The sequence below is a fragment of the Schistocerca americana genome, chromosome 2 (genome assembly GCF_021461395.2).
Source record: "Schistocerca americana isolate TAMUIC-IGC-003095 chromosome 2, iqSchAmer2.1, whole genome shotgun sequence".
Classification (NCBI taxonomy): Eukaryota; Metazoa; Arthropoda; class Insecta; order Orthoptera; family Acrididae; genus Schistocerca; species Schistocerca americana.
Genome location: NC_060120.1, coordinates 51,495,914 through 51,522,402, shown reverse-complemented (window position 1 = coordinate 51,522,402; position 26,489 = coordinate 51,495,914). Strand labels below are relative to the sequence as shown.

General features: G+C 41.7%; 1 protein-coding gene across 1 annotated transcript in view; it reads left to right on the top strand.

Moving 5' to 3' along the window:
• The window catches only part of LOC124593779 (UTP--glucose-1-phosphate uridylyltransferase-like), a 146,603-nt gene that overhangs the window by 104,208 nt on the left and 15,906 nt on the right, over positions 1–26,489 (top strand). Inside the window, exon 5 of the mRNA XM_047132128.1 lies at positions 5,990–6,127. Within this exon, the coding sequence (XP_046988084.1) occupies positions 5,990–6,127 (138 nt within the window). The remainder of the gene's footprint in view (positions 1–5,989; positions 6,128–26,489) is intronic.

Sequence of the window (26,489 nt, the reverse complement as noted above, 5' to 3'; positions counted from 1 at the left end):
TATAATGAAATCAAATTCTTTGGTATTCAGGATCACATAAATGTGTATGTAGCAAAAGTGTAATTTGTGAAATTCCAGGAGATCAAGAAACTACATTGGGTGCAGCCGATGGAACTTCTGCATACCATACCATGTGCCATAATCAAAGCTACAGTTTCATGGATTGCTTGACGAATGTTATTTAAAACTCATGACGTAAATTTTGGTTTTAAACAAACCAAAGCTGAAGCTATTGTTAATAACGAACTATCATCTTTGTGCAAACAACTTCTTAAAGATGATCTTGACCCTGTAGTTTATCCATTGATACCAGTAATCAAAAATCAACAAACTTTCTTGCAGCATTAGTTAAAAACGTATTTCATTTCAGAATGTGGGATGCATAAAAAGTATTGCAGGTTATTTCTATTGAAAATGCATCTTCTAATGTAATATCGTAAAATGTGACATCAGTTGTGTGACCACTGCCTAGAATCGAAGTCCGTATGTTTATCTGCTGACAGTATGAACGGTTTGTTTGATGGAGACAATGGAAGTGGCAGAGAAAATGTTTTTGATAAATTACAAGAAAGCCTTGATATGAATTATCTTGTAGGTGTGGATTGCAAGGTGCATGTCATTCACAATAGTGTGGAAACAGCCACTGGAAAGTTGCTTTTTGATATACAGAATATTATTTGTAATATTTAAAAGTATTTTCGTATTTATACTATAGCGGTAGACAGACTCAAATTTCATTGATTTTGTATATGCCAGTTACCATGAATTGTTAGGTCGCAGCAGTGCAAGATCGTTAGCATTTCTTCCCATTCTTGAATTTATAACGTGCTCTAAAATCGTTTTTTCTCCATGAATCACGTTGCCCTTTATCATTGCACCCATGTTTCAACAATAAGGAATCTGAATTATGGTTGTAGTTTCCTCATAGTCAGATCAATCTTTTTGAAACATGCATTTGAGCAATCGAAAAGCAAAATATGCCTGCTTGTGGAGGCAATATCTTGTTATGAACTTCTCACAACAAAGATAAAAAACAGGAAATAAAATAATTGTGAGTTTTGAGTTTAAATCTGTATTGAAGGAACTGTGTGACAGTGATCAACCCATGCATGGTAGGTTTTATTTTGATGTTCATGCATTCTTGAATGTAGCACTTGAATATTTGGTTTCATGGGAGAAGTAGTTTTCCTGTTATAATTCACTTCACTGCTCGAGTTTGATAAAGGAGCTACAGTGGAGTGATGTAGAATGAAGTGTACCATTAATTCAGAAAGAAGGTGATGTAGAAATTGATAGTACAGAACTGCTGATGAATATTGTATTGTCAAACCGATTCTAGCTCAAAAATTAAATTGTTGGATCGTTTCCAAGAAAGAAGAGCATGTTAGATGGGTTGGGACATTTAAATTGTTAATTGGGATATTTAAAGTGCTGAAGTAAAAATGCATTAAAAGTAAATTTTTCTGCCTGAAACTGAAGAACTTGCTCTGTGCAGGAATTGAGCATGTGTTTTCAATAATGAATCATTATTGTTCATGTTATAAAACAAATGTTTTAGATAATACACTCACCAATGCAATGACCCTCAAGTGTAATTTAAGCATTTAATGTGCAGACATATGATAGATTGTTATGCAATAAGCTGTCATGTGAGCAAAATCACTCAGGTGAAACATACAATAAAAATTCTATTGATGTGAAGGACCTGTAAGGGCACTTCACTTCAGATATTAATAAATACTATTCTGATGCAAACTACAATTATTCAATGGCATGTTTCCCTCATCTTAATGTTCTGTTAACACAGTGTTTCAGAAACTGATCTGTCGATCACAGGCTTTCCAGGTGTCCCTTTACCCAGCGCACAATCCCAGGAAAATGCACCCCATGAAGCAAAACATAGTATTGATGAATCAGTGGTGCCTTACTTCGATAAATGAGGGTACAAGCAGTTCATTAGAGGAAAACCAATACTGTATAGCTATAAAATTTGGGCTGGAGCTGCAAAGACTGGATACATTGTACACATGGATCATGTCAAGGTTCGAGTACTACTCTACCAGAGAACTACAGATGCTTGGGCTTAGGAGCAAGTGTTGTTCTTCAGTATGCTGATTTGTTATTGAGATTGGGAAAATACTCTTGTCACCTTTTTTTGATAATGACTTCTCATTGTTCCCCCTTCTTACTGAAGTATGTGATAAAGGAATCCAAGGTACAGGTACAATTTAGACAAAACTGGATCGCTAAATGTCCCCCACTGGACAGTAAGGAGATGAACTATTGATTTCAAAAGTAACGAATCTAGCAATATGGTAGTTGCAAGATGGAATGGCTATAGTGTAGTCACAATAGGTTCCAACTCTACACCTGTAAAGCTAATACACACAGTGAAACGATTTTCACAGAGTGAGAAGAAAGGAATAGCTATCAAACAACCTCAAATGATTCATCTTTATAATGGAAACACGGGTGGAGCTAATCGGTCTGATCAAAACAGAAACCTCTACAGGACATCCATCAGAGGGAAAAAATGGGACTGCAGTTTTATAGCGCATAACATTGATGCAGCTGAACAAAATGCGTGGCAGTTACAGAGACTTGATGGTTACGAGAAACTGGATCATCTTGGATTACATCACCATTTCGTAATTTCCATTCTGGAAACAAATTTCCGAGAAAGCAAGTCTAAAGGGAGGTAGTGAAAAGAGAGCATTAAGATTCCAGATACGACAAAGTAAATCATTGGGTGGTTGATCAAGACAGACAAACCCGCTCAGACTCTGCCATAGAAAAACTACGACAACGTGTGTAAACTGCTCTGTTGATTTGCGTGTGATATCTTTCATGACAGGATAGCGATAGTTTAAAATGTGTTTGATCTGTTGTTAATTGCAGTTAACTTTGAAATGTCATAAATTTCGCTGTGTTTGCCATAAATAATATAATTATAATACTAGGTGGTTACAATTAACCCAGCAGTGTTCCAAGTGCAGCAGTGTGGGCTATATACATTGCAGGGCACTAAAACATCGTAAATATGTTCATTAATCGTATGCGGAATATGCTGAAAAAATAATACTTTAATTTTTCACCACCAGGTGAAAATATGGCACTGTAAGCAGTCAGAATGTGAATGTTCCCTGTTTTGACATCAGTATGCTGCTTATTTCTTGGCGACATATGTTGATTTCTTTTGTGAAGTGACTGTTGGTATTAAAGGTTTACAAGGTTGAAGTTTTCCATATGAATCACAATGCCTATTAAGAAGGAAGACCATGCACTGCCAGTAAACTTTGCACTTTGGAAATATAGCCGATAGAAGCAGCTACTAAGAGGGTCCACATCAATATATGGGCTAGGCGAATTAGATGGGGCAGCAGGCATAAGGAGGCGGCCCATTCCCTTGGCAGTTGTTAATGAAGTTGCAGCACATGTCTCAAGTTATGCAGCTTGCGCTTCAGCTGTGTCATGGGCATTGTCTCTCCCCTGGTTAACGGTTCAAAAGTTTTTGAAGTTCATGTGACACTGCTGTACCTACAAGATTCACAGAATGTGCACCACATGAAGCCATAGGACAGGCTACAACGTCATGATTTTGCCCTTCGTTTTTTGTCATGCGCTGCTGGGGAACTTTCTTGGATGAACAAGGCACATTTTACTCTCCATAGTGCCTTGAATGCAGAGAACTGTGGGATTCTGCTCGGCCACATGTTTTGCAGGAACATCCATTGCACTCAGCTTATGTGACTGTGTAGTGTGGTTTCACTAGCTCTCCTTCATTCTCGGTCCGTTTTACGTCGAGGAGATGCCACCTCTTGGGCATATAGTGACGTCTGCATGTTGTAAGGACTTCGTTGGAGGAACGGTATTACGTCCACACCACTATTTCCACGCAAGATGGGGCAACACCACATGCCGCTTGCCAGGTGAAAGATTTGCTTCAAGAAATCTTTGGTAACTACCACATCATCTTTAGGAAATTTCAAGATGTGTGGCCTTGCAAATCCCCACCTTAATCCATTTGATTTCTGGTTGTGAGGATATCTGAAAGATCTTATCTATCAGATATGTATCCAGATACTTCCTGATCTGAAGGATAGTGTACGACGACATACCACTCTGGTTATACTGGTTATGCTGCGACCAACTGCCAGCTGCTGTCAATGTCAGTGAAGTCCTCCAACAGCCTTGTATCTTAAGATGTTATTTTATTCTGAAGGCTGCCAGTTTCACCATTTCACTAGCCCATCTTCAGAGCCCATATGCATCCCTCCAAATAAATGAACATGTCATACACAGCCATAAATCTGTGGATGTCGTGAATTGAGTCATTACACTATTGCTTCATTTGAAGACTTGATAGCAACCTAGGTTACTATCAAGTCTTCGAATGAAGGGCTATTGAAATGCTGAAACTGGTGGCCTTCAAAATAAAATAAAATAACATTTTAAGATACATGGCTGCTGGTGAATTTCATTGGCATTGACAGTTACTTAACCAGCCGACGTCTCCTGTCCATGATGGACCAACTAAGAACTGTCAACCATATTATGTTACGGATGGAGTATGTTGTTGAGTTGGGAGACCATATGGAACAGATGATGTAACTTGTGAGCATATCCTACTAAACAGGCCAGAACCATCATTATCATGTTTTTATCGCTCCTTCCCTTTTCCTGCGCCCACACCATCTTCTCACTGCTTATTGTGCCATAATTTCTCCTGGTGATGGAAAGCAGAACTATTATTTTTTCAGCATTCTCCCTGAGCACATCGATTAATGAACATAGCTACGGTGTTTCAGTGTGTTGTTGTGTTGTCCTAATCATCATCATCTCATCCTCATCGACATGCAAGTCGCCGAAATGGCATCAACTCAAAAGACTTGCACCAGGCGAATGGCCTACCCGACGAGAGGCCTTAGCCACACGTTATTTAGTGTATTGTGATGTATACAGACCTCACTGCAGCAGCACTCAGAGCATCGTCAGTTTAATTATAGCCACCTGGTATATGGTAAACTTAACTACTTATATGATTGACATCTTACATATACAACATCCTTTTAATCACATAATTATTAGTATTTAAGCATGAAACTAGTTTTAACTGGTTATGGGCCCCTATATAACACACTTTTGTGCAGAATACACCAAAATTTACATTAAATTAATCAATTGTTATCTGTGTTGATAACTGACTAGAGTTCACAAAGAAATTTATCATTAGTTGGTTTTCAGATCTGCTTCAAGCGCTAACTGCTGACCACGATATATAAACACACTCAGCTGAGATACTTTGATGTAAGATGTAAACTCACTCACAGGTAACACATGGTCGGAGATGAACATAAATCCGCTGATAAATTACTTTTAGTGCAGATATCATCACAAACAATTGCTGAAAAGTATCTGACACCTAAAACTACATCTGTGATATCACACCAAAGATCTGGACAAGTACACTATAACGTCATAATATGTCTGCAGCAAAACTAACCCTTATCCTAAATGATATTTTCCAAAACAACATCTTTGTGCAGAATGTAAATCATTTATTATGCAATTGGCTTTCAGGACATGCTCATCATCATCAATCTAACAGATAATTCCATAAAGAAAAATTGTGATTATAATGATAGTCATTGTGTTTGATACCAAAAGGGCAATAAAAGTAAACATACTTTACTCCGGCACTAATTACATCCAGGTTAGCAATTGTCAGCGTTACTTTTATCAGGGAGGAACTGTAACAACATACAATGAAAAGAGAATAAAGCAAGTTGATGATGTTTGTGATAGTCAGTTGCCTTACAGGTGCTAATAAGAAGTAAAGTCACATTGCAAAATGTATCCATGTAAATACATGATAACTCGTTAAAATTAACAAGTACAACAGGTGGTGCTAGCTCCAGTTGGAGACCAGTAGTACAGACTCTTTGAATTTTTAAAGTGTTTATAGTAAAAATATATTTCTTTCGTTCAGCTGTGAAACGAAATGTGGAAGAAAAGTGGCTAGAAATGGAAGTCATTGTTAATAAAAAGAAGATGTCAAATGGACTCCCTGTTATACAGCTTGAGACAGCAGTGGGGGCTGCGATGAAATCTTTTGATGGAAGCAAAGGTAAGTGAATATGTAATTTCAGTGAACAATATAGTATATCATAAGATTATCATTCTGTAGCATTGTTTACGGTTCGATAGCACTATAGCTTCATAGCACTGTGGTATCGTTCATATCACAGAATGGTGTAAACACAGCTGATGTACACTACATTCGTGACTAATGTATGCCTACTCTTACGGAGTGGTATGTTGAATTTTAAAAAAAACGGGTCACTTCATAACAACTTCAAGTTTTTATGTCTAATTATTTGGTCACTGAAATTGTATGTCAAAGAGTGATCTTAATTTAATATTGCTTCATCCAATTCTTGCTACAATATTTCTTCGGACAGCCGTTAAGCCATCTTCATGTGAGTTCACACTGGAGATTGTTGGTGTATGTCACTAACTCCTTACTGAAAATTGGTGCGGCGGCACATGTGCATAATTTGCCCCTGCATGACCGCCCTCTGTCTAATTTAGTGCCCTCTGTAGAATACTGTTCCACCTGTGGCGCGCAGGCACAGGCACAACGGTGAAATTGCGTAGACGCTCTCTGTCGAACTGCTAGCCTGCGGGGTTAAAATTCAGTTATCATATCGATAACATTAACAGTCGGAGGACGTGTCATTAGGCGTAAAATTTTATCTTTCTGAAGATAGAGACATTAACGGATCCCAAGCCTTGTCAAATAGAAAGCCAGAGTCACGATTAATAAGATTTTCTGCGAAGGATTCCTCAATAACTGAATCCCAAAAGTATTTCGTTGTGGCCAAGACTTCTGTGGCAGAATAATTAAGAAAATGTCCTATAAAAACCTGTTCTCTACTCGCTGCGGCGAAGGACGATCTTGGCTTGCGGAGGGCTGAACTCTACTGAACACCATGTCAGTGTGTCAAAACCTACATTGGTCAGACCACACGCACAGTTTATAAAAGCTATGTGGAACATTATCGCCTCACTCGCATTTTGCAGCCCAGTAAGTCAACAATTGCCGAACATCGTATGTCTACAAACATTCTATAGATTACTCTGCCATGAAAATTTTCATCACAACGAGATTCTTCTGGGATTCAGTTATTAAGGAATATGGGGAAGACCTTATTAATTGCGACGGCGGCTTGCTGTTTGATAAGGCTTGGGAGCCGGTGATTTTTGTGATATCATCAGAAAGACAAAATGTTTTATCATTATAAACGAATTTGAACTCAGTATTTCCCATGCGTCTGTGCTCTGTAGATGGGGAAATATTAGACAGAGGGTGCTAAACTTGACGGGAGGTATTTATGTAGTGAAAACTTACGTGCATGCACCACCGTGCCAATTTCCGATATAATGTCAGCAACGTGTCCCAGAATATGCCTCTGTGGTATGGGGCAAAGCTAGTACCATACTCATCGGAAAACGACAGAAAATACAGAACTGAGCACTTGCACTTGCTGTGCAGCTTCCGAGGCGCTGCCATACACAGGAGCTCCACTAGCTATCAGGCATCCCAACGCTTAGCGATCGCTTTAAACAGATTGCTCTCAAATTCTATGCGTTGGCGCAGCAGTCTTAGAACAGACTAATCGACAGTCTCGATAATCAGGTTCAGTAGCAACCTACGAATCGGTAGCCGGACCTGTTGAGAGTTTAAATGCACGCACTAAAAGAATTTGCATGAAACTGATTGATACAAGAGCCCATCTGATAAGAACAAATAACAAGAAATCAGAGCAATAACTAGGCAAAGCACTTCGGATGCCTATACTACGAATAAACAAGACTAAAGTACTCTCGAGAAGATAAGTGAGGATCAATCTCCAGTGTCAATTCACATCAAGAAAACTGAGTGGTTGTCAGCAGAAATGTCGGCATCATCACGCTGCAAGCTCGAAAACTGACGGAATAGACATATAGTGTTCTCACTGACGTGTTATTGGAGTCTCTTGTATTATAGACTGCTCGTAAGCAGACAAACCACCAGAATCACAAACTGCTGTTCTGTCAGTCATCTCAAAGCTTAAAATGTTTCAGTTATACATGTGAGGCAGTTTTCATGTGATTACATGAGTACTGATGATGATGAAGATGAAGATGAAGATGATGACAATGGCTGGCATTCAGTCTCCACGTGCATTGGAGACAGTGATTTCCTCTCTTATGTTGATACTCCATTGATCAAAATGGGAAGAATTACTGTGTCTTGTTTGAAGACATGAGCAGTGATAATGATGATGGCTGTCACTTCCAGCCCCCACACACATTGGAGACGGTAATTTCCTCTCTTATGTCGATACTCCATTGGTCAAAATGGAAAGAATTATTGTGTCTTGTTCGACAGACAAAATTTGGTAGAACAACGTTTATTTAACAAGAGAGAATACATATTCTTCGACACGTGTTTAATACAATGGGAGATTGAATCATTTGAGACAGACAAATATTTCTTAAATAGTGAAATAACAATAACACTATTAGGGTGGTCAAATACCTGAACGAAAACAGTTTTTCTTGCAACAACGAATGAACGTCAATATTAGTAGTGGGGCAACATTCATACCACCCCACTCAGCATTGTTGCCAGATGTATCCAAGATGGCGACTATGACATCATCCAAGATAGCGGCGTGCAGACTTGGCAACAGCACATGACGTCATCCACGATGGTGGCTGTGACGTCATTCAAGATGGCGGATTATGGCGGCAAGCTTGAATTTTGGCAGGAAGAAGGTCATTTGGGCTACATCTACTAACCTACGTTATCCGACCGCCACCTCTTCCTATGAACTGGCGCCAAATTTGAATACTAAGCTAAAAAAATGGCGTGAAAGAAAGGACACTTGGCCTACCTCCGCTAACCAAAATCACCTGAACACCACCTCTTTCTAGGAACTGGTGCCAAGTTTGTATTTTGGCAGTACAGAAAGGTCACTCAGGGTTTCTCTGCCAACCTAAGAAAATACAAAACACACGCTCTGACATGCCCCACAGCATACAGACCTGCAAACTATTCCTACATAACTCATGTATAATACTCTACACACACACTTGCTTATTGTAAACTGTCAAAAATAACGCACTGCATGGCCTACAGACATGCAAACCACTCGTAAATAATGGAATACATTTACGTCCACAGAGCCAAACTAGTCTTAAATTGTCACAGTAATAATCCATCTAAAAGACTCTGCAAACATGTTTGCTAATTGTCAACTGTTGAAATCATGCACCAGTCTTTATTTAAACAATTAGAGGCAGCACCACCATCCAGTGTGTTTGCCATGAGGTCCATACTCTAACTGACCTAGTACACTAGGCCACCACCAGAGGGCACTGTCGTCAAAGATGGCGGCCATTACATCAGGTGATGACTCAAGTACTGTTATCCAAGATGGCGTCAAACAGTATGTTCACCACAAGGTCTGGACCTAGTACTTAGTACCACCACCATAGAGTGCTATCGTCCATTCCATGATATAACCCAAGATGGTGGGGGTAAATGAAAGGATGATGACTCTGCCTGTGCTGAATGTGAGTTTTTATTTTGCAGGCAGTGTCTCCACCATGAGATCTATACTCCAACTGACCTAGTACACAGTACTGCCACCAGAGGGTGCTGTCATCCCTCTTATGACATAATCCAAGATGGCGGTCTGGGGTGGGGGAAAGTGGCGGAAAAACGACTCACGCTGCGCTGGGCTGATGGATAGAATAAGGAAGAAGTGTACTCTATTTATTTGGGAACATTTTATTTAGGGATGGGGTATATTTATCACACTGACACAAAACACTCGCCCTGATGTGCTTGGGGTCATGATACACAGTCTGCAGACACGCAAACGACTCCTAATTTACCGAAATAATTTCAGTACACACCTGCAAACTGCTCCTAAATAATGCAGTACACAGATGTGCAGACACAGAATCATCTCATAAACTGTCCAAATAACGCATAGCACAGTCAACAGGCCCACTCGCAAAATAATGCAATCAATGCATGCCACTGGACTGCACAGGAGGTTAAAGGCAGCCCTCATGAAGTGACATGGCCATCAGCTGACAAACGACGCACAACTGCCCTCAAGCATGAGGCAGCGACATCCCTTTCATACTTGACACCTGACAAGTTCCTATCGAAATTCGTGTTCACCTAGACACCGGTGCAGATGCACCTAGGGCGCACACAGCTGCGAGCCACCGCCGGACGCAGGTCAAAGTTGCCTCCATTTTCTAGTGAACAGTCTCTGTTATACCAATGTCACAGAACTCCAAGGCATGCTCACGGCTGTCTCATATGTGAGAACCTCCGGGCAGCACTTGTCTTTACCACTGATGACAGAATAGCACAGAGTGCTTTCCCCCTAATGGAACATGCGAGCTATGTCCAGTAATGCGTACCCACACCAGCATCGCTGACACTTCGCCCCGAAAGTCCATGTGGTGACTCGCCATATAAAAGATTCTCAATATTACTCTTATGTCACATGGCTTTGTAAAAAATAACAGCCAAGTCGACACCTCAGGAATTGTATAGTGTCCCAGAAATAGTTAACACTCGCTTTGTTGATGTCTCAGCTTGTATGCACGGAAATTCTTGCCCTAACAGAACCTGTTTACGAAAATAGCGCCAAATGCAGTCTTCATCGCAGACCTGTCGCGGTACCCAGTCCATCACGTGCTACCTTTCCTGCTTTCAACATGCACAAACATTCCCTCCGCTATGTAGAGGCTCCTATATCTCAGCATAAAGGATGTGAATCAATCTAGCATTATGATTAGATCTTATCGAATTTACCTGCCGATTTACTGATGCCGACATTATCGAAGTACCGTCAGCCTTTTTTCTTTCTGCAGATGAGACATTCACTGGCAATAAACTATTTCACACTGATCAACATATTGCAAAGACAACTAAGCTAACAAAGTGCCATACATATCGTTAAACATGGAAAGAGTGTTACTTAGTTACACTGCTCCCCCACCAAGGACAGGAGCTTGAATATTAGTCTGCGAAACCGATCACCAACTCAGCTATATATCATCACCTACCGTGTCAATGTAGTAAACATACAATTCATATCCTCCACCATACAAAATTATCCCTTTTACATCATTCATATATATACTGCAAAGACGGACAGTACTGTATATATACTCCTCTCAGCACTAGGGCATCTACGACCTCAGCGGAGCAAAGTCGCTCTCAGAACTGTTCTACTAATTTGGGATCGTTTCCCCTTGGCACAAACGCGTTACTGTTTCTGCTCCGAACCTGCTTCCTTGCTTGCTCACTTTTCCGCGCACATCGACAGACGCAGGGATTACAAGAACACACTTATTTTCGCATGGGTCGCCATAATATTATACCATTTTCGCTGTACTTCTCGATATCAAGCACTAGACAGCATCCTACCGATCTCTAGCGCAACATAATTCACAAGACATAGGCTGGAAATTATTTCTCTACAAACCCCAAACTTTAATGAGGTGCAGCATGCTGTAAACCACTGAGTAACTAGAAACAAATAGAGGTAACTGATATTTCCGCTCTCGAATACCGATGTCGGTGTTGTAACGCTATTCAGTCATCTAGAGGACGGCAAAGTTAACTCAGATACAATCCTACACTCCAACAGGCCTCCGCATTCGGACGTCTGCTGCTGTTAACAGGAATTGTGAATCATTCCCACCACAGGCCATGCATACATGGATCATTCTAGAAAACCGGTCAGGTACATGTTTTATCATTATAATTGTAATTAAATGATATGATCGCAGCCTCAATTGAATGGCATTTGACAGTGAGCAAAGTATCGGAAATACACCCTGCTGTCGGCAGTGGTTCTAGAAATAGAAATATCACTACCTTTCTTATGACTTGACATACTCTTCCCTTTGCTATCACAGTACTCCAAGTCAAATCCATACCCTCCTTACGACTGGACATAATCATTTCCTTTCCACAAACACATACTTTATAAACCTGATGCTCAAATGCGAACATATGGCACATCCCCTACTACTAAGTATAATACTTCGTCAATATCTGATTGCCTACGATACAAAAAAATACTGACCAAAAATCAACAATGGGTGGACATGTCTCTTAGGTTCTTCTTGCGAGTGCTACCACTGTGTTTTAGAAAGAGAGACATAATCGACCAAATATTAGAAAAACCCGATCCCAACAACTACTGCATGTTACTGTCACAAGCGATCTTGGTTCTACAGGTGCACGAAAGTATCCATGTTAAAAGCTATACCCGCTTTACGAGTCGAGGTACGGCATTACCTGTGAGTGAGGTGGTTTTTTTCCTGACAAATACTGTGACGGTGATCTAAGGGATTTGTATTATCAGATCACCACGTAGCCCACGATTCAAACTCATGATAAAATTACCTCATTTTGAAAATGATTCGGCTAAGGAACGTGGTACGTAAGCGGTATTTGTGACGCCCTCACGCCGCCCCAGCTATAGTATTTGTAGTGCATTCTGTCTCGAGACCATATCAGAGGTTCCACGATATATCCATTGAGTTATAAACGATGACTGATTGAGAAATAACACAAACAGTAGTAGTAGATGATGGGCCGATTGAGGTCATAAGAAAATGTACACTAGCTTCCTAGATCTCTAGTGTTACGCTATCCGCTAGATATGATGCCCATGATTTGGAATCGGGTCAATTCATTCAAGCACATACCTGCGTTGGATCCTATTGACAATTCCTTTAATGATTTCAACCACTACTTAATCATATTTCTGGCACTCTCATATCGTGAAACGAGTTACCTACTTTTGATAAATACAGACTTACCAAAGGAGACGTTGTACATGGTGGAGCCAATCTCGAGTAATCAGGAGTTGGATAATGCACACTGTTTTGTGCAGTGGAGTTTAGCTCACGCAAGTTATGTGGAAGGAGGTTATAAGGTTCCTGTAAGTACAGATAACTTCGGAAGAGCGGATTTTAGCTTGTCGAAAATGTTGTTGTTGGTTTTTTGATGAAGATGACCTCGGTAGGGAGGATTTAGAGGCGAGCCCTAAGCAAAACGTCGATGCAGGGCAATTAAGGGGAAAATTATAGCATTTGCAGGGAGATGACAGAGTCATGTTAGAGGAATTGCTATTGACATTTATTCGGAGCAGAGGGTAGGTTACCGGCAACACCGATTACGAAGATCACATACCAACAGAAGATAATACACCAGTGTTTAGGAAACTATGTTGGATAGCACGTCATATGTAACGGCTGCTAGAGGAGTTTATAGAACAACTACGGGATGGAATCATAGACCATAGCGATAGTCCATATTAAAGCAATATAGTTCTCATACCTAAGAATGCACCGGCAGCTTTTCAGCGATTATTAGATGGGATTTTAAGGAGGTTGAAACCAAAGACGTGTATGGTTTACTTAGATGACATGACAGTATTTTCGAAGGATGTACCAGAACATGTATTAAGTTTAAGAGAAGTCTTTAGAAGATTGCGGTCGGCACAGTTAACATTAGCTTTAGAAAAATGTAATTTTGCGCAGATGCATATCAAATATTTAGGTCATGTAACAACGGGTGCGAACTGATCCTCAGTCAACAGAGGCAGTTCAAAATTTTCTGACACCACATACAACGAAGCAATTACAATCGTATGTTGGGTTATGTTTATATTATCGCAAATTTTTAGAAGATTCTGCTAAAATAGCTGAACCGTTAACAAAGCCTTTAAAGAAAGGGGTTAAAATTCAGTGAATGGAGCAATGTCAGAAAGCTTTCGATGAATTAAAGATGAGATTAGTTTCAGCTCCGGTGTTGGTGTTTCTGAATTTTGAAGAAGACTTCATCTTATCATGTGACACTTCAAATGGCGCAGCAGGATGTGATTTGGGGCAAATGGTGAATGGACAGGAGCATCCGGTGGAGGATGCTTCTAGACAGTTAAATAGGGCAGAGCGGAATTATTCCACAATGGAAAAGGAGATGTTGGCTTTAATACATGGAGTAACGTATTTTCGTTGTTACCTTTATGGTAGGAAGTTTAAGGTCGTGACGGATCATGCAGTGTTGAGATGGTTACTGGGAATCAAGGATCTTTGTAGTCGATTAACATGGTGGGTTCTAAAATTAAGTGAATTAGACATTGAAGTAATTCATAAGCCAGGGAAGAAACATGGGAATGAAAATGCATTAAGTCGCAAGTTAGACACATTAGAAGTAATGGGTAAGAGTGTTGCGTAATGGCAAAGGCCACTAACAGAGGATGAGGAGTGTCAGGGTTTTAGAATTCAACCACATTTCATTGTGGAGGGAAATTTGTTGTGTAGAGATACCAGGTGCGGACCATGGGTAATGGTTCCAAAGAGTTTGACAGAGGAAGTCTTAAAGCAAGCCCATGATCATGTGCTCTCAGGGCATGGTAGTCGTCGAGCTACAGGAAGGTGAGTAGCAGAACGATTTTGGTGGCGCACTCGGGGAAGGGATGTGGAACAATACATAGCAAACTGTGTGCCATGTGCACAGTGAGCAGATGTGACATGCACAAGAATTCCATTGCAACAGTTACCAGAGGCTTCAAAACCATTTGAGTTTATTGGGCTAGATATTTGCGGGCCAATAACAAAACACCGGCAGGGAATCATTAAGTTTCAACTATAGCTAATCACTTTTCGCGGTTTCTAGCCATGATCGCAATACCAGACCAACAGGCAGGTACGGCAGCACAAGATTTAGTCAATAACTGATTATTGAAGTTTGGGGTGCCTGATACCATAATTACATATCCGTATTAATGTCACAGTTGTGTCGTTAATTGAGAATTAAAAAAAATATGGACCAGTCCATTTCATCCACAGGTCAATGAGAGAACGGAATGAGTACATAGGACAATTTAGAATATGCTAAGTTACTATGTGAATGGAAACCATGATAACTGGGTTGTTTATCTTCCATACGTGGCATCGAGTTATAACACTAAAATACATTCAGGGTTGGAATGTCACCGTTCGAGGTGGTCTATGGAAGAATGATGCCATCGCCACTTGACGTTCTACGTCCGAAATCAGGAGATAATAGGCACACAGTCAGGGAATTTGCACGGGCAATACTGAAAGTCTGGAAGAGAGTACAGAAGGCCAATACGAAAGTGTTCGAGAGGCAGGAAGAACCGAATAAGCGGTTGGGACCTTTACCACAGTACAGGGTAAGTCAGTGAGTGTTAATCACAAATCCATATACACTTAAGGAAAAGACGAAAAAATTCTTGTTGAAGTACCATGAACCATACCGGGTCATGGAGATGACTTCGCCTGTGAATGTTAAAGTGCAGGCTGTATTCCGCCTCTGGGGACACAACACCAGGGCAGGATGGAACAGCAGCCTGGAACTTCGAGATCGCACGGTCTGCCTGAAAGAGGACAGTGACAGCGGTCTGCAGCGGGTCCAGGAAGTCCCGGTTCCACTCGAGTCTATAGGTCACATTCGCTTCCCACATGGCGTACTGGGGTACGGGTGAGGCATACGGTGCAGGAGGTGCAGCAGCACTGCGGCAGCGCAAGAGATGGCGACTGGTGTTGCCATCCGGCAAGCACCACTAGCAGCAAGTTTTAGCACAGCATCCAGGCGGGCGCGGTCCTGTCCTGGGAGCAGCGGTGGCCCGAAGGCCACAGGGACCAGTACACCCACGGTCGGACAGAGCAGGCCAAATGGGGCAGAGGGTAGCGAGGACCAGGGTTTGTAGCAGTCTCCGGAATCACGGGCAGCAGCGCGGCGCAAGTCGCAATGCATCGGCGGGCGGCAACTGGGAGAGCACGGCTGACTTCCAGCTGGGTGGCCTTGATGACGGCAGCAGTGGCGTTGGCATACCAGAAGTCTGCTGAGCCAGCTGGACTCAGGACAGCGCGTGGCTGATGCGCCGACACTACGCTTCACCCATCGAGTACTGTAAATTGTCAGAATAAATAAATGTTAGCAAACACCACTGTATCACCCTACACTGCCCCTTGACACTCTTGAACATGCTCGGCCTCCTGACAAAATACGGCGCGGCGGGTCTCGACTTCAGCTTGGCCATCTGGAGTCCCGGGTTCGACTCCCTGACCCCGTAACAAAGTTATTGTTCCTCAGAGGCAAATTAGAATGAGGCAGTGGTCGATGGTGGTCGATAGCTTTGGGCTGGCAACGGCTTGTCTGCTCACGGAATATAATGGAGTGATGAATTTCCGAGACTGGAGCTTCAGTTAGAACTGGCAGGCTAGGCTTAAATACAGCCACATCGATTGCGCGACCCCTCCCGCCAGAGGTTAAAGTCCTCTCTCAGTCATGGATGTGTGTGTTGTTCTTAGCATAAGTTAGTTTAAGTAGAGTGTAAGTCTAGGGACCAATGACTTTAGCAGTTTGGTCCCTTGGGAATTCACACACATTTGAGCTTAAATACACGTTGGGTAGAAAGTTATTTGTCCAGTTCCCAGGTGAGCACATGACTGCTGTAGATTGGTAGTCCGGTGATCGCGGCAGACCTGGGCAATGTTGGCGTTGTGGTGCCACGTGGAGCTTTATGTAAGCCTGCGGGTAAACATATTGTTATTGACCAGCGGTTGACACCACGCAGAGTCTTTCGCATGTCCGTCGGTTCAAATGGTTGAATGGCTCTAAGCACTATGGGACTTAACATATGAGGTCATCAGTCCCCTAGACTTAGAATTACTTAAATCTAACTAACCTAAGGACATCACACACATCCATGCCCCAGGCAGGACTCGAACCTGCGACCGTAGCAGCAGCGCGGTTCCGGTTTGAAGCGTCTAGAACCGCTCGGTCACAGCGGCCGGCTCGTCCGTCGGCAGTCCTGTGTTTATTTACCAGTGAGTGACGTATGATAAGGCGGCCGTTCGTCATCCTTGTCTGTGTTGCTGTAATGCTGAGATTCTAGGATAAAGCAACTTCAACAAAGGGCAGATTGTTAAGAACTTGCAAGTGGGAACGAGCATCTCAGAAACACCGAAGCTGGTCGACTGTTCGCATGCTACTGTCATGAGCATCTATGGAAAAGTGACTGAAGAGCAGTAAAGTCACGATTAGATGACAAGCTGTTGGACGTCAACGCCTCTCATAAGATGTGGACGTCCCAGTCTTACCCCCTGTGACAATTAGTGGCCTAATTATTGATCCTGCATGTCTAATAGATGAAAACGCTGAAATTTGTCATAGTGATGTTTGGTTTAGACATTCTAAGGCTCCAATAATAATTCTTAACATAATAATGATGAAAATACATTTGGATGAAGTATGACAGAACTATCATAAGAACAATTTTTGCCCTGTTGTTAATGTTAAACAATTAATTCTACTTGACGCTCCTACAACTGGTGGAACTCAAAAGTGAAATGGAGCAGTACCCATTTTCGGCCATTTGTGGCATATCTTACCACAGAGTACAACGAAGTTGCAGCAACCAGTTTTTTTTGCAGCACACACTTTTCCAGTATGAGATTTTCACACTGCAGCGGATTGTGCACTGATATGAAACTTCCTTACAGATTAAAACTGTGTGTCGGAACGAGACTCGGACTCGGGACTTTTGCCTTTCGCGGGCAAGTGCTCTACCATCTGAGTTGCCCAAGCACAACTCACGCCCCTTCCTCACAGCTTTACTTTTGCCAATACCTCGTTTCCTGTCTTCCTAACTTCACAGAAGGTCCCGAGTTCGTGTCTCGATCCGGCACACAGTTTTAATCTGCCAATAAGTTTCAGCAGTGGACGACCCTTTCGTGTTCCCATACTGACCCAACGACATCGTCAGTTACAATTACAGTGGGCACATCATCATCGAGATTGGACTATAGATTAATGGAAACGTCTCGTCTGGTGGGAATGAACAAGTTTCTTGTTACACCAGGTGGTGACTGTGCCTGGATACGTTATCATCCAGGAGAACGACTGTTTTAGCTTGCACTGAACCATGAATTTTGGCCGGTGGAAGCGTTCACCTTGGCTTCTACGTGGACCTGCCGTTGTTATCGAAGGCACCACGACAGCTAAGCACTATACGTACATTACTGCGGACCACCTGCATCCTCTCATGCTTGATGTGTTTTCCCACAGGGTGTTCGGAAATTCCCATTACAAACTTCTAGGACTTACAAACTTCTAGGACTTATAGAGGGAATGAATACATAATATCTTGAATAGGAACCCACGTCCGGAAACGTACCGTTTCCGTTCTACGACGGTTTCAGTTCAGATATTTTCCTCATCCACTTCTGCTTGAGGAACTGAATTAGGTGTAACACAGTACAATTATTAGCTAACAATTCGAAAGGAAATTTAGCGAAATATCTATCACTTAAGCGCATTTGTCTGTATTTTATATTACTCCAAAACTAAAAAGAGCCCAGCATACTATACGTACAGAACAGTTCAAAATGGTTCAAATGGCTCTGAGCACTACGGGACTTAACATCTATGGTCATCAGTCCCCTAGAACTTAGAACTACTTAAACCTAACTAACCCAAGGACATCACACAACACCCAGTCATCACGAGGCAGAGAAAATCCCAGACCCCGCCGGGAATCGAACCCGGGAGTGGGAAGCGAGAACGCTACCGCACGACCACGAGCTGCGGGCTACAGAACAGTACTAACGCATTACAACAGCAGTTCGATATGGCGACCACCAACGTTGTTACAGTCATTTTACCTACGAAGCATGTTCTGGACACACTCTCCATTTCTAGTGCTGCAGCAAGAACTCGTGCCAGCAGATCTTCCTTTGGCTTTACAACAGGAGTCTCGTAAATTAAACTTTGCATACGACCCCACAAAAAGTAGTCCATAGGAGTTAAATCCGGCGATCGCCGCGGCCACGCGGATAGACCACCTCGGCCTATCCATCTTTCACCATATCGTCTGTCAAGATGTCTCCGAACAGAACGTGAGATGTGAGGTAGTGTACCAGCATGCTGAAACCGCATTTCACAACGGACATTCAATTACGCTTCCAAGAACGGATACAATACGTTTTGTAGGAAGATCAAGTATGCAGGACCAGTTAGCTTGAGGGGAAGGAGATATGGCCCAATCACACGACCGTCCAGAACACCTGCCCACACGTTAATGCCAAAACGGTGCTGAAATCCTGAACATGCGTGCACGATGGTTTTCGTCTGCTGAGACATGGCTGTTTCGCGAATTCAAAACACAGTCCCCAGTGGATTTACATTCATCCGTGAACGGAACTCGACATGGGATCAGAGGAGTGTCGATGCAGAGGTGCAGGAGTCGCATGCAGCTGGCAACGCCTTGTGGAAAACCGGCTGCACCCATAGCGTCTACTCTTTGTGAGAGGTACGGATGTAATTGTTGCTCACGCAGAAAGTCCCAGACGATACTGTGACTAACACCCATTGCACGCGCGACCGTTTTGTTCAACGCGAGGGGGAACGGGTTCGATTCCCGGCAGGGGACTGGCTGTTGTTTGTCCTTCATCATCATTTTCATCATCATTGACACGCAAGTCACCGAAGTGGCGTCAACTAAAAAGACTTGCGACATGACGGCCGAACCTCGAAGGGGATATCCCGGCCAATAAATGCCATACGATCATTTCATTTTCATTTCAGTGCAATGTAGTACATCTTCTTCAGTTTGCAGCGTGCGTCATTGCCGTGGAGCACCACATTCCTGCCTCCTCACGGTGAAGGTACCTGTTTCTCGAAGCTGCTGCGTAACTTAGGCAAAAAAATTGTGTGATGGCGTGCTGCGTTGCGGAAATCGTGCACGATCTTCTTCTTCTTCTTCGGTTATCAACCCACAGGTTGGTTGGCAGCAGCACGCCATTCCGTTCTTTTGTCAACTTTCTTCTTCATATCTGCATAGGTCTGGCACCCGATGTCATTTATTACTTGTTGAATGTAGCTTAATCTAGGTCGTCCTCGGCGAGTTCTTCCTTCAATGATTCCTTCTAATATTCTCTTAATGAAATTGTTATGCCGTAAAATGTGACCTATGAAGGTTATTCTTCTTTTCTGTATATTTCGCCAAAGAGATCTGTTTTCTTTCACTCTTCTGAGGACATCTTCGTTTGTAGCCTTGTCTCGCCAGCTGATTTTTTCCATTCTCCGGTAGCACCACATTTCGAATGCCTCTAATCTTCTCTTTTCTTCTTTTCCACTAGTCCAAGTTTCACATCCGTAAAGGGCTGTACTCCACACATAGGTTTTCATGACTCTCTTTCTTACGTCTAAACTAACATTTCTACTCGTCAGTAAGTTTCTTTTTCCATTGAATGCTATTTTGGCAAGTTGTATTCTGTTTTTAATGTCACTTTTGCTCCTTCCATCTGCTGTTATTTTGCTACCTAAGTAGTTAAATTCTGTAACCTGCCCTAGTTTCTCTCCCTTTATTGTTATTCGTATGGGTTCATTGTAGTTCAGGGCGCCACTCACCATCACTTTAGTCTTTTTCTTATTTATTTTCATTCCATACTGTTCTTTTAAGGTGTTTTCCATTTCATTGAGTGCGGCTTCTAAATCTTCTTTCCTTTCTGTAATTATGGCGATATCATCTGCATATCGCAACATATCTATTTTCATTCCGTTAAGTTTTATTCCTACTTCAATATTCTCTCTTATTTTGTCTATTGCTTCTTGGATATATGCGTTGAAAATTACTGGAGATAGTGGGCATCCCTGTCTCACTCCTTTCCTTATTCTTGCTGTTTCTTCTTTGTTTTCCTTCTTAACTAAGGCTGTTTCATTTTGGTATATTTTAAAGATTATCCTTCTATCATTATATTTCAGACCAGCCTTCTTCAGAATTCTAAACATTTCTGGCCATACAACATTGTCAAATGCCTTTTCGAGGTCTACGAAGGCTATAAATACTTGTTTGTTTTTGGAAATTTGTTTCTCAATTATTAGTCTTAAAGATAAGATTGCTTCCCTCGTCCCTACACCGCTTCTAAAACCGAATTGGTCTTCACTTAGAGTGCTATTCAATTGGTTTTCAACTCTTTTCAAAATTATTCTTATTAGAATTTTTGATGCGTGTGAAAGAAGACTGAGTGTTCGATGGTTTTCACAGTCCATAGTAGATGCTTTCTTAGGTATGGGGAATATGATGCATTTCTGATAGTCTTCAGGAACTTCACCTGTTTTGTATATTTTCTGTATGAGTTGCAGTAATGTAGCTTTCATTTTGTCTCCTGATTTCTTAATTAGTTCAGAAGGTATATCATCAACACCTGCCGCTTTCTTATCTGGTAGTTCTTTTAGTGCTTTTTCAAATTCATCTTTCAGAATTGTGTCCCCTAGTTCTTCTTTCTCTACTTCTTCGCTTAATTCTATCATATTATCTGTTAGAGGGTCTCCTTGATATAGCTCTTCAATGTATTCTTGCCATCTCTTCAGCGTGTCATATCCAAATAGTACCTTGCCCTCTTTGTTCTTTATAGTTCCTGAAGATTTTACTTTCCGTTTAGCAAAGTTTTGTTTTATTGTTCTGTAGGCCAAGTCAGTTTTTCCTTTAACCATGTTTTCCTCCACCTCTTTACAAATGCTGTTGAGGTAATTTTCTTTTGCTTTCCTAGATTCTCTGTTTATTTGGTTTCTAAGCTTTCTATATTTGTTTTCGCTTTGCTCGTCAGAGGCATTTTTGTATAGTCTTCTTTCTTCCATTAGACAAATTATTTCAGGTGTTATCCACTCTTTCCTGTTTACAGGTTTGGCTTTCCCAATAAATTCTTCTGCTGCTTTATGTATGCCTTCTTTGATTTGTTTCCACTCCTCGTTAGTACTCCCGGGAATAATGTTTGATGCCATCTCATCAGTTTTCCGTGCATAAGGGATCACTAGTTCTTCAGACTTTAGGTTATCTCTGTTCCATACTTTGTTCGTTTTTCTCTCTAATCGCTTGAGTTTGAGTAAGCATTTCATCATTACAAGGTTGTGATCACTATTAATATCCGCAGACGGGTAGCTTCTGCAATCCTTGATTTGGTTTTTAAAACGCGATTTTACTAATATATAGTCGATTTGGTGTCTTCTAGTATCTCCTGGGGCTTTCCACGTGTACCTTCTTCTTTTATGGTGGTTGAAAAGGGAGTTCGCTATGACCAACTTGTTTTTGGCACAAAATTCAATTAGCCGGCTTCCTCTTTCGTTTCTATCTCCTAGACCATATTTCCCTACAATTCCGTCAACTTTCTCTTCTCCAACACTAGCATTCCAATCTCCCATTATAATTAAGTTCTCTTCACCTTTAACATAATTTATAACTTTGTTGATGTCTTCATACACTGTTTCTATTACATCGTCTTCTTCTGCCGATGTCGGCATATAGACTTGTACTATTACCGTGTTCTTTGGTTTGGTTCCAATTTTGACTAGTATTATCCTAGAGTTAAATTGCACATATCCTGTGACTAGATTCCCGAGTTTTCCTTTTAGAATTATTCCAACTCCACCGATTCCAGTTGTTCCTTGGTTAGTACCTGTATGAATGATACGATAATTTCCTGATCTGAAGTCTCCTGGTTCAGGCCATCGCATCTCAGATATTCCTATTATGTCTGTTCCCATTCTGTCCATCTCTAGTTTGAGGTTCTCTAATTTCCCGCATTGGAGGAGTGTTCTTACATTCCATGTTGCTATTTTTAGTGTATTCTTCAACTTTGCCTGACCTTCCATTGTCCCCACCCGGAGATCCGATTGGGGGACTATTACTCCGGATTTATGTTTAACAGAAGATTCTGGCATGGTGCGCTACTGATTCTTGGGATATCTTGAGTGATCTTTAATGGAGTGGTTTCCCGTTGCCTTCTCCATCCTATGCCGTTGACTGTGAAGTTCTTCCGCCTTTAGGAGCAATTTCTCACTCCAAGGACAAGAGAGTGCCCTGCCTCTATCCGCTCATCCGCTCTCTTTGAGACCGTTGGCACTTGATAGGGGGCGTTTCCTTATCCCGGGAAACACTCGGTCGTCAGAGCCTCGTTAGCAATAACAGGGTGTACCGTGCAGCAATCCTTAGCTGCAACTCGGGTAGGTGAGGTTGACATTTGTGCACGATACAGCCCACTAACAGCTCTTCCATTACCTCGAGCTTCACTTTACACAAGATGCATGTCTGTGTATTCCGAAAACGTGTACCGAATCACGTTTAGTGTATCGGAGAAGCACAGGAATTGAAAAGCTCTCGCAGGAAGGCAGACGTAGAGTGACATCAGGTGACCGTTTGACGTACCACATGTCATCCTGTCTACTCTAATGCATATCAGGACAAACAACTCTGAGGCTTTTCTCTTTCCCTTTGCTGAGGTGGACACGTTGCATATCTGAACTGAAACCGCTGTATAACGGAAACGGTACGTTTCCGGACATGGGTTCCTATTCAAAATATTATGTAATCACTCTCCTTTACAGGTTCTAGAAGTTTGCAATGGGAATTTCCGAAACATTGTATAACAATCTAGATCATATAAGGTTGCTGAAGGCTAGAAGATACCAGAAGTATTTTGGAACAAGTGAAAACTGCTTTCATCCATGAAAGAGCTCTACAGCTGTGTGATATTGATTTGTAACATATGAAGAAATTTCTGAAAGTGTACGCTTAGAGTGCAACCATTGTATGGAAGCGTTACGTGGATCATCGTTTATCCGGAGATTGAGAAACTGGAAGTGTTATGAATGTTGTGGTATCAAAGAATGTTCGAAATTAATTGGACAGATAATGCACAAAATTAAGGAATACTACGAAGGCTTGGTGAGGAAAGGGATGTTGGGAAGATCTTTACCAGAAGAAGCAACAAGTTAGTGGGACATTTGCTAGGGCATCCACGAATAGTTATTTTGGCAGTGGACTTCGCAATTGAGAGACAGAAAAATGGGAGGAGACAGAAACTGGAATATGCGAAACAGATTATAGAAAATGTTGTGTGTGTTAGATACGTAGGCATGAAAAGATTAGCACAAGGTAAGAAGAGAAGTAGTACAACACAAAACCAGTCGAATGAACGATGGTTCCCGAACTTGGTTCCTACGTGTCCTTGGATGTAGAAAAAAAAATATTGAGTAGATAAGACACCTCTGGCACGCTTAGGAGCGAGATGGAAAAATAAAGGCAGTGAGAAGGAAAAAGACGTAATCGAATACATAGTTACACATTCATCCATTTTCCTATCAAACATAAGACTGTGATAAACAGGTAGTGTGCAACTCCAGATAACTAGCTAGTTAAATAACAAGTTTCTTGTCTGCTACAGTCATCCTAATTAACATCCTCGTTATATTCATAAAGTAGTTGAATGAGACTCTTATCTTCGAGACATTTATTGAAATTAAAAAAATAATTGTGAAAAAATATAAGTTAAAGGTCTTTTGCTTTCTCACATTGCTTTCAAATATGCATGTGTTTGAATGCAGATTTTTTAAAGCATGAATGGTAACTTCTGGTTTTCCCGTTGTAACTCCCTTCTGGTCCAGTAACACAGTATCCTCACTAGTGCTAAATATCAAATGCAGTAGCCACCAACGATAAAAATTTTACGTTGAGCCGTAGGTATGGAATGAAACCTGCTGCCTCGATTCGTTTTCGTATTCAACACCATGATTTATGGAAATTGCTGCAATTTGCTTGAAATACGCCACAGTTTAGTAAGGAAAGTCCAATGGTCCATCGACAGCAATGTAAATTTTATTTGTGTTTCGTTCATTCATTGCGGACTACGACCGGTTTATGCCTTCTGTCTCGAATTTACGAGAAAATCGTGTGCAAAGAGGAGTTTCGCAGCGTTTTCAGAATCTCACTTTTTCTCTCACACTCCCTCTTTATTCCTCGTTTAAAGTATACGCATTTAAGCGGAATAGTTTTAACCTCATGTGAAAAATCCGTTATTTGTGAGCCAGCTTGTTACAGCAACGTTGCTGTTTATAACAGAATTACATTTCAGTACTATAATTACTCTTTACAGTTTCAGTTACATAAAGAAGTAGTGTTGCGTGGATATGACAATGTAATTTGAAACACATATTATAATGCAAAAGAAAAATGAAAATTGTATAGATTCATTTGTAAATGGGCAATTAATGCTTACAAATAGAAGTTAATTTCGTTAAAAATCATACAAATTGTCTTTTTTTCAGATCGCTGAGCAGATGGTTGTTGTAAATGCAATGGTCTTCACCTATCAAGGAATTTGCCTCTGCGGCAGCTAAATAGGAACACATCCGCGAAAAGAAATTTTCCGTATTGATCTGTGTCCACTGCACACATCGGGGCACCCACTGAGAACAATCGTTTTGCACAAGTAGCAGCTTCGTGAACTCCGTCGTGGCCAAAATTCGACGATATTATACTTCCAATGGCTAATACAAGCTGAGATTGTTGTCTTCTTCGAGAGCATAACCGTAAAAATCGATATCAGGGGTAGTCCTTCGTGGTCCTTAGTAGTATATTCTGAATGAATCTCAGGTCAGAATATGATACCACAGTCCGTGGACAACTAAAGGATGAATGATAACATCTGTCTGAATTAGAATTGCCTCCAATCTTCTACTACCCATCACAGTTCGAACGGTGCATGTTACTCATTCAGACAATATGGTTATCATAGCTGTATTCTTCCACTCTTTCTGCTCTAAAAATGAATGATTTTTACGTTTGAGCATCAACAACTTAGTTGACACATATTATCTCTTTACTGCCAGTACCTCGTCTCCTACCTTCCAAACTTTACAGAAGCTCTCCTGCGAACCATGCAGAACTAGCACTCCTGAAAGAAAATATATTGCGGAGACATGGCTTAGCCACAGCATCGGGGTTCTCCGCAATATACTTTCTTTCAGGAGTGCTAGTTCTGCATGGTTCGCAGGTGAGCTTCGGCAAAGTTTGGAAGGTAGGACACGAGGTACTGGCAGAAGTAAAGCTGTGAGGACGGGGCATGAGTCGTGCTTGGGTAGCTCAGTTGGTAGAGCAATTGCCCGCGAAAGGCAATGGTCCCGAGTTCGAGTCTCGGTCCGGCACACAGTTTTAATCTGCCAGGAAGTTTCGTATCAGCGCACACTCCGCTGCGGAGTGAAAAATCTCATTCATGTTCATGGGTTGTTGATAGTCTAACGCCCCCCCCCCCCCTCACCAACCATACAATTGATGAACTCTGGCACAGACCAGAAGCAAAATGGAATGACATACCCATATCTCTCATCTAAGATCAGTTCTACTTGGGCCGGCCGAAGTGGCCGTGCGGTTAAAGGCGCTGCAGTCTGGAACCGCAAGACCGCTACGGTCGCAGGTTCGAATCCTGCCTCGGGCATGGATGTTTGTGATGTCCTTAGGTTAGTTAGGTTTAACTAGTTCTAAGTTCTAGGGGACTAATGACCTCAGCAGTTGAGTCCCATAGTGCTC